Raw genomic sequence first — 10,695 nt, forward strand, 5'->3', positions numbered from 1 at the left:
TTTATTAGATTTTAAATCACGTTATAGGGTCTGCCACGTGGTGCAACATCATAAGCTTGTGCTTAAGGGTGATTGATCTTAGTTCCCTTAAGATGGTCTTCCATCTTTGTTGACATATGTGCTTTATTGTTTGGCTTTTTTTGTAAAGCAATGGTGTATATATATATATATATATATATATATATATATATATAATATATATAATTTGGATGCGTTCGAAATTACTTCATAGATTATCCTCAAGTTCGAGCTATTAAGAATGGACATAACTAGTTCACTTAAAATATTATTTAGACAAAGACATTGCCATGTAGTATGAATGCAATGGCCTATTCGCGACAATCTCCTTTTTTCTACGCCTGCCAGCACATTGCCCAGTATGCAGGATCAAATCATGACACTGCTTCTTGATTTATTTTTTGGTATCGTTCCATCTAACTATAATTCTTCAAAGCTCAAACTAGTTTAGAGAGAGAGAGAGGCAATTCATTTGAAGTATACAGAGGACACACTCCTAAATTTCGATTTTGTGACTTTCGGTCAACGCAATCTCCGCACAAGACAGGGATCTGATTACTCGTGAGCAGAAAATTAGTCAGATAATATTTAGCTAGATACTCCTTGCATCTTAAGTATTCAAGAGCATCAAACTTTTCCTGCTCATTGATTGGATATACATCAATTTAGTAAACTAATATATTTCTTAGCGGTTTTTCTAAAACACTAGCTTGAGATTTGCTTTTGCCTTTTTTTTGCTTCAATTAATTAAGGGAGTCATCTTTGTCTTCAACACTTCTTTACTTACTAACTACTAATGATTCTTCAATTAAATATATTCTCCCGTAATACTATTACATATCCCAACTTTTTGCATGCTAAGTGTCAATTCTGTGTGTTATGCTCCTAATCAATCCTAATGTTAGTTGGGGATTCCTTTTCTAGATGGATAATAATATGAAATTCAATCACAGTGAAGTAAAATGGAGAAGCATTGTGTTGTCCTTGTTTAAAATCTAAGGCAAGTATACACTTACTTTAATCCGTCGACGCATGTCGGTTTAAACTATCTCATTTGATAAACCGACATTTTAAGCTAAGGCTTTATCCCTTGATACGCTAATCTAAGTTCGAATCAGTGTTTTAGTCGGCGTTGAGATTATCAAAATATTATCATTTGCGATGATATTTTTTGATGCGTACAATTGACTTTGGCATGATGATGTGTGCATAATCATACTGTTTGTGTCACTAATGATAATTAGTTACGTAGCGTTCCACAGTTTTTCTTTGTGGTACCTAATAAAGAGAACCTATTGATTCCTACTTTTAATACCAATTAATTAACTCACCAAACTCTTTTATTTCCTTTTTGACAACAAATCACTTTTTTGGTGTCATCTCCCTTTTATTTTATTGATAAGATTTTTCATATATTTGTGCCATAACAGTTAAATGATAACAGGCTATAAAATAAGATAATCAAACAATACATGTGGTGACGTTACCATAATGTTTATTGCCGAATATAGAATATATCTTATTTAGGGCTTGTTAAATTATTTTGTGAAGTGCTAAAACTTGGTGACTTTTTTTTTTTTTTTTAAATGTTTAGTGACAGTTGAGGCAGACAAATCATGTTATATATATTAAGACTGGTTTTCGTCTCATCGATAAATAAGTAGTTATTATTATTATTTATCATTCTTAAGAGATAAAATTGAGAATTTGTTATACCTAGTAAATGCTTTGAAATGAAAATCTTAGTTTTCTATCTTTTCATATGTTCTTATGTTATTACATAATATGGTAGGTAAATTATAATTAGGATCTTAAATTTAACTACTTCATAAACAAGAACTCTTGGCCCCGGGTCTCTCTCCTCACTGCTGAGATACAACATAGAGGAGCTGGTCTTTAGAGAGTTGACTTTTTGGAGAAACAACAGTTGCGTTCATATAGTTTTATCATTCTATTAACTAAGAAGATCCTGCTTGGATCTTCATCAGACCACGTTCTTAGGACCTATCAAAAAGTTCAAGACTCAGAACTCGGAATGTGATACAACATCATTCTCTTACGCTCTTCGTCGCTGTAAGATTTAAGAGAAACAAACTGATTATTTCACACTCTTTACCACTCACTATGGAAGAATCTTTACAATTCAAATGAACTGCATATCTTTACACGATAAAATGTTACGGGTGTCTCAAATGTTGCTTATAGGTTGCTTGATGGTTTTGGCTACTAAGTATCACGTTATAAACTGGAATACAGTAATAAACCAGCACATTTAGCGATACTAAAAATGTATTACGGAGAGCAAGTGGCAAAGGGTTGGTGGTGTACCAAGTCCCAAGTCTTGAATTATTTGCATTACATCAGCTAAGTTTATTTCTAATAAAATAACGGACGAAGCGGCGGTAGCATGTACCTATTCTCAAAAAAAAAAGAGAAAAAACAAGAATGGAGTATAAGGAGGCAAGCGTACAGAGGGAACAGTAAATGGCATGATAATTTAAGGTGCGACAATTGTGTGGAGGGAACTCATTGTTCCCCAACCAACTAAAAGAGTAAAAACTCTATAAAGATAAAGACACATTATATCATGTATCAAGAGTTCACCTCATAGAAATTCTATTGAGAAAACTCTCTAGAGTTTTGTGTCCAAAAGAAGAAAAATGAATTAAGTAAATTCCAAAAGACCCCTCAACTTTAGGGCATTTTGAACAAGCTCCTCAATTTTATTTATTTACGTTATTTATTTATTTTTGTAATTGCTTCCTAATTAACTTTAATTTTCCTAATTGATTTTACAATAGTTCAGTTAAAAACTTGCAAATATAATGATGTCTGTAATTAGTTAAAGTTAGTTGCTTTAGTTTCCTTAGTTAGAAAATGATTAACTGAGATGTCGATGCATACAAATACTTTGAAATTTATCGAACCCAAATCTGACGAAGCGGGATTTATTCAGATATAACGGATATAGTTTCGGAATATGATATCAAAAAAAGCGCAAACCCGACAGTTTGGTTCGAAGTATGCAATTTCGACCTGTACCTGAGCAAAACTTGAACCCGACTTAATTATTTATATAATATTATATAAATGTTTGATGCTTATATTTGATTTGGATTTTGAAAATTTTATTATATCAATATGTTTTGATATATTGTAAAAGAATAATTATTCCGTTCGCGGTTTCGGCTTATTTGGGCGTATTGGGGATTCAGGTTTCGGATTTGATAGTTTGGGTTCATATTTGGGTTTCGAAAATCGCTCGGTTCCAGCCTGCTTGACATCTCTAAATTAAAGCCCTATCATATGATAAATTCACTCAAATTCAAAGCGACAAAGTTACGATTATGCGAGAAAAGTTGACGTTAAGGTGAAATTTCAAATGCCCTATAGTTGAGCGGATCTTCATAGTAAAAAGGAGAAGGAAGCGGATAAATTTATCCAAGCAGTAAGTGAGGCAAATGAGCGAGTCGGCTCGCGTCTCATCAGCATTTTAGCTGCGTCGCCGCTTAGATAGACTCGAAATAAACAAACGCCCCGCCCTGAGCTTCGTAGAAAAACAAACAATCAAAATTTATTTCAAGTCGAGCTTGAGTATTACTAGGCTCATTGAAATTAGGCCTTAAAAAGCCTCGAATAATATATTATTATATATAATGAAATATATATTATGTATAATTTATGCTATATTTATACATATTATATATTATATCTAATATATATTTTAGTATATATATAATAAAAACTATTTATTATGTATTTTAATTAATATGTATATGTAAGTTTAGTTTATTGGACTATATTTGCGGTCCACAAAACTAAGCTAAGCAAAGCCTGTATCCTAATAATCTCTACCCGACCCACTTCTTTCACTTGTGACGTGAGTTTTTCCTCTATATCAAACTTAATAAATTATTTTTTAATTATTAAATACCGTTCCATGCATTTATTTTACATGTTGACCATCATAGACAAAAATTTTGTATTAATTCAGATAATATTTACTAAAATTAAACCTATATTTGTATGAACGTTTTTTAAGATATTTCAGTAGTTCGTTTAGGGCCTCGAGCAGTCGACACGATTTTAGGTTCACTCAAAGCTCGCTCGAACTATTTTAAGCTGAGCTTGAGTCTGAAAATTTAGACTCGAAAAATAATTTCAAGCCAACTTGAGGCTTAAAATAAGCTCTTCTCGCAAACTTGAGGCGTAAGATAAGGGGGCGGGACGCTCGAGTCGGTCATTTCCAACCCTATCAAGCAGTGGGCAGAAAAGCACAGTAATAATAAGGTAGTGTGGAAAGGGAGGTACGGGCGCAAGTAGTACTTGCTTTGGTAATTTCCCCTCAGTGGCACTGCTGGGGAATTTTGTCATCTTGATCGATCTGAGGAAGACCCAAGATAATAAAAGAGTATATATCATATATTGTTTCTTTAGTAGTCGCAGTATTGTTTTCTTCAGTTAGTAGCAGGCCCCTGCCTTTTTTCACTTTTGCGCACTTATTATCTACAAATGCTTTGTTGAATAGTTTCCAGATCTCTCTCTCCCGTGCTTTTCACTTTGGTTTCGCATGTGGAGTTACGCTCTCACATTTTGGTGCACACGCACGCACTTAGTGGTATTAATTGAGAAGCATGCAGTTAAAACCTCCATCCGAATACAAAAGGGAAGGAAAGTCCCCTTTGTATGCCCAGTTGTACATACACACGTAACCAAATAGGTTACATCTGCACATACAAATCATAATCAAGATGAAAAAGACTAGACAGAATGTATTATAGGGAGAGACAGAAGAAAGAGACGCGACAGACAGAACAGCTGTATATACATTATAGTATACTATATATATAGTATATATATATATTATATCTGAGACAATTACCAGACTTCTTAAGAGTATACGAACACTAACTCGATGCTCTTACGAAAATACTGTTATATACCCGCGGTAAGACTGATAACAACTTATCTTATTACATATATTCAATAGTGACTCGTGAGCTCTATCTAATGTTATGTGAAAACTTGGAAGAGAGCATTAGTGGCACGTTGAGGAGGGAACAATGCGCAGCATTGAGATAAAGGGAATGCCCCACACATGATAAGCAAAACCCACTACAAAAGATAGGGCGGACAAGAGAAGAAAGAACAAGAAATATTGGGCATGTTAATAACTTGAAGTACGAAAAAAAAAAAAAAAAGAATTGTTGGGTCCCTTCAGCGATTTAAGTGCACTCCACCATTTAAATATTTGTATATATGTTCATCATATATATTAATTTAAGAGTGTTTTGATCTATATTCGCCAATTTACTAACAATAATGATCAGTTTAAAAGATGTTTTCTATGTAAGTTAGTGTGTTATTTGTCGACTTCGAATTATAGCGAAAAATTAATCAAAGATTTTGAAAATATGTACTAAGTGATCTTTAGCAAGCACTAAGTGCACATATAATATATATATATATATAATCAACCCTAAATAAAGAAAATAGCCAATATAAGAACAAGAAAACATGCTAAAATATCAGAGAAAACCTCCACAATGAGTCACTTTTTGGGCCGCTTTGAAGAACTCTAGAAATTTTATATACTTTTTCAATCGACATTACATTATCCATTTTTTCACCAACTTGCTCTGATTATTGATTATTATTATTTTATTTTATTATTATTATTTAGATGTATGAAGCTAGGACCTCCTTTTATGTACACAAAAATACATCTATTATGTAGACTATAACTCTATATTTTAGAGCTATAAAAAACCCACTAAAAAAATTTGCTTTCCTTCAATTATACTGTATTTACAGCGTTTTCGAACAGGTCCTTAAAGTGAGAAGGAATGATGAATTGCCTTAAAAAAAGGGCATAAATGGCTGGAAAACATGAGGGCAGAATTTGCATTGCATGGCGCCAATGCCAAGGGAGATTTGTTCCTTGAAAAAGCTTATAATAGAGAAATCACGAATCCTTCTTTTAGCTTTAGCTAGTTGAGAATTAGGGAGAAAAAGATGTATTCCTTAAATTGACCATTCTGAATGGAAATTCCAATGATAAAAGAAAGCAAGGACACAAAATGAGAAAAAAAAAAAGGAGCGCAGAAAGAAGTTTGAGTGAAACAAAGGAAACAAAGCAATGGTGAAAATCACCACACATGGAGGGGCGCATGTTAAGAAGGAAGTGTACAATAAACCACATATTGTTAGTACCATGCACTTATGAGCGGATCGAGCTCTCAAGTGCGCGCCTTTTTCAGAGCCCTCCAAATCTGTTGCTCACGTGCTTCATTTTTATTTTGCCTCTCATCCAAAAGTTTATTGGGGTTTTTTTTTTCCAAAAAAAAAACACTAAACCTTTTTGAATTTAGAGGAGAGGATTATATTCTTAGATAATAAAAATTCACACATTTGACAGCAGATCGGCTCCTCAACAAGGGCGTCATTAGAAGGAGCTTTTCTACTGAATTTTTTTTTTTTTTTTTTTTATTTATGCGCCAATGTGCTCTTTCGATAGATTCAATGTTTTTGATTGGGAGTGCTTCTGGAAATTAGCAGTATAGGACAAGCATTTCCCATTAATTTAACCCTCCTGGCTAGAAGTTATTTTTACGTGATCATGGTCCATTGGGACATTCATACAGACTCACCAGAGAAAAATACGCACATATTTGAATAAAGAACACTTGGCGTTTTTACCTTTTTTTTTTTTTATTTTTTTTTTTTTTTCTTTCATACTTCTTTCCTCGCACGATCAACTTGCTTCGCTACTTTTCTCTGCATTGACATGCGTGAAGCCAGACATCATCTTAGTCTTAGTCGAGTGATTGAGCGGCTCGTGATCACTCAGATGCAACGCATTGATTTAATTGTAGACATTGAAAATCTATCAAATATAGATATTTATGATGGCTTGAGCTGGGAATGTTGGACCGCAACGAGTACGACTTTATTGAGCTTTTTGATACTAGTATACAATAAAACTTTCACAAAATATATAGTATCCTTGTTGTAAGTGACCGATATATACAGCTGGCTTCGATTAGTCGAATTTACCATTCAAATATACTACAAATCTATTGTGACGCCAAATCAGCAATCTATTAGACTCTTTGCAGGCGGGCCGACTCGAAATAACAGGTTAGAGATGTCAACGGGTCGGATATTCGGGGCGGATTTTAAAACCCGGAACCCGAACCGATTCCAAACCCGAAGATACGGACCCCGGAACCCCGAACCCGACGGATATTAAAAATCCAATTATCCCAAAAAATAAAAAAAAAAAAAAAAAAAAATAAAAACAAAAAATATAAAAAAAAAAAAAAAAAAAAAAAAAACTAAGAATAAAAAAAAAAAAAAAAAAAAAAAAAAAAAAAAAAAATAAAAAATAAAAAAAAAAAAAACAATTAAAATAAAACTACGAACGCCGACCAAAATCCCGAGAACCGAACCCGAACCCGACCCGAAAATTTGAACCGAAACAATTATTTTTTTTCTTAATATTTTCAAATATATTATATTAAATTATTAAAATTTTAAAATACAAATTCAAATATAACATCAAATTTTTATATATATATTATATATAATACAAAATAAATTCGGGTTCGGGTCGGGTTCGGGTTCGGGTCGGGTACAATCAAAATCCATATCCGAATCCATATCCGTCGGGTTTTTATTTTTTATATCCATATTCAAATCCATATCCATATCCATCGGATATATCCGTTTCATTCGAATTCGGATTCGGATAAAATTTCGGGTGTCCATACCCATTGACATCCCTAATAACAGGTCTGCTGCTATCACTGATGCGTTAATACATACAACGTCAAATTGAGTGACCTCTACATCAGCAATCTGTGATAACTCTTTGAGAGGGGTGGCTCAAACCATAGCTCTGCTGCCATTATAGATTGATGCATTAGCTACATACAACGTCGAGAAGATGCAATATATTCATTAAGTTATGCAGGACACAAATGCACAACAACAATCGGTGACTTTAATTTATTTATTTATTTATGCAGTTCAGGCACCACACAAATTGACCAACGCATCTGCGGTCTCAGAGAGGGGGGGACCGCATTTCTCCTTCCCTTTTAATATACCCAACCATCACATCACTTCCAAATTCCAAATCGACACATGGCCGCTGGCATTTGAAGGGCTGTACTGCCTGCCCCTATATAAGCAGTTCCAGTGCTGCCAGAGGAAGCACAAGCCCACCATCATCATAATTAAACTCCCAACATCCCTCCCAAAGGGAAGAAACTATATATATATATATATACACACATCCAAACCAAGGCCAAATTAAAAATAACCCCACCAAGGAAATAAGAAAAAGGTGAACACACATCTCACCTCAATGTGTAACACTTCCCCCTCCCCTCCTTTCTCCTCCACCCAAAAATCCCATCTCTTAAACCCTAACAAACCATTAATGGAGGAGGAGGATCCTCCTCCCCACAATGCTCTCCATGATGATCTCAACCGTTGGCCTTCTCTCTCTGAGGTAAATATATATATATATATATTGTCATGCATATCCCATCATGTGCAACTTGCATTATCATGTATATTCATATTCACATGTATCATATATATATATATATATATCCTCTTATTTATTATATATATATATATATATACATATATATATATATAGATGCCCCATGCACGCGTAGCTTGTAGATTCCCTCCTAGGACTAGTTCTTCTACTGTATATTTAGTTACACGTTAGTTTCTGTATAAATGTTTTTGAGTAGAGTTGTGGGAAGAAGCGCTATCTATTAAAATTTTGTTTGTTCCAGTTAACTTGGTGGCGCTGCAAAAGCTCAACTAGAACCAATTTTTAATTTGCTTGCTTACAAACAATTTATAACATATGTGGCTCATTCTAATTGGTGTGGTAGATTCTTTTTAATGTAAGCATATGCACTCACTTGTTGTTTACCAAAAATATATATATATATATATATATATATATATATTTTTGGTAAACAACAAGTGAGTGCATATGCTTACATTAAAAAGAATCTACCACACCAATTAGAATGAGCCACATATGTTATAAATTGTTTGTAAGCAAGCAAATTAAAAATTGGTTCTAGTTGAGCTTTTGCAGCGCCACCAAGTTAACTGGAACAAACAAAATTTTAATAGATAGCGCTTCTTCCCACAACTCTACTCAAAAACATTTATACAGAAACTAACGTGTAACTAAATATACAGTAGAAGAACTAGTCCTAGGAGGGAATCTACAAGCTACGCGTGCATGGGGCATATATATATATATATATGTATATATATATATATATATAATAATATTAAAATCATGTTTTAAATCATAGTTTTAAATAATTAAAACTAACACCTGAGTGATGTAGAGCTTTAAGATTTCAGGCCAAAGATTTCGAGGGTATCCAAAATCCATAATCTCTGCATATTAAGCAGGAAGTTCACATGTTAATAAATTTGAAATGCATGCGACACATTTATTCTTCAAAAATAGGAATGAAGGCATTTGAGTATATGACAAGTTGGCATGGCAAGGTTAAGCAAACTTAATCAACACAAAAAAAGGCATAAAAAAAGAAAGCCTTCGAAATTTAATCTACAGAACCTCTGCCTTAAGCCATACATTACAAATTGCAAACTTCATATGAGATCAATAGTACAATTCTCCTCTTCGGGAATTGACATAAAATAACAAAGAAAGAAAATACATTCAAGGAAATAAACAGAACCAACGCATCCAAATTTTTGAACTTTAGTTCTAAAGTATCCTTGAAAACCAAATTTGCTAGAAATATATAAATGACTTACAGGCGCTATTAACACAATGAAACGTATAAATACCAATAGATTTACCAACTCAAGTTACTAAACAAGCAAATAATTAGTTACCATACAAAATTTAATTTTATCTTATATCGATCATAAATATAAGTCTAATTCTCATTAAATTAGACTTACTTTTCATATATATATATATATATATATATATAGAGTTGAGCTATGATACTTTCACAAGTATCATCATCATGGTGCTATTAGGTTTTAAGCCATTGGATTTACTTTTAAATTATTAATAGCCCTTGGATTAAACACTATTCCACCTACCACCACCTACCACCACCTACCACCATCATCTCAACCTCACATCTCTCCATCCAAGGGCTAAAAACACATAAGTATTACCCCCATGATACTTTTACAAGTATTCTAGCCCTACTCTATATATATATATATATATAGCCAAACTAGTGACCCTGGGACTCTAATAAAATCATGCAAATTAATTAAAAGATTGGTGCTCTCATTGGCCGAGATGACTGCCCCTTGTGGGCTAATTAATTAAAAGTCTTTTGGAGCCGTAGGTCACCTATGGTGCCATATATATTAATATGTATAATATGATATGTATCAAGATTAAGTTCAATACTTTCGATTCAAAATTTGAGTATTTTATCATTTTTTTTTTTAGATTTTTATTTTTAGTCATTCATTTTGAGACTTCGTTTATTAGGCAAACGAAGTCTAAAAATTATAAAATTTAGTTTCAAAATAGTTCTAATAGTTTAAATCATGCCGAACGAAATCAATCGTCGAATTAGATATCACATCATTAAAAATAACTTATAAATATGAACATCTTCGTCCTTTCGAAAG

The 10,695-nt window shown here is 33.1% G+C and overlaps 1 protein-coding gene across 4 annotated transcripts in view; it reads right to left on the reverse strand.

Moving 5' to 3' along the window:
* The window catches only part of LOC109705761, a gene marked incomplete at its 5' end in the record, with an annotated part of 51,842 nt that overhangs the window by 39,190 nt on the left and 1,957 nt on the right, over window positions 1–10,695 (reverse strand). For all 4 annotated transcript variants that reach the window (XM_020226551.1, XM_020226550.1, XM_020226552.1 and 1 more), the window contains 1 exon segment: window positions 9,398–9,462. In XM_020226551.1, the coding sequence (XP_020082140.1) occupies window positions 9,398–9,462 (65 nt within the window).

Source organism: Ananas comosus, unplaced genomic scaffold, assembly GCF_001540865.1.
Source record: "Ananas comosus cultivar F153 unplaced genomic scaffold, ASM154086v1, whole genome shotgun sequence".
Taxonomy (NCBI): Eukaryota; Viridiplantae; Streptophyta; class Magnoliopsida; order Poales; family Bromeliaceae; genus Ananas; species Ananas comosus.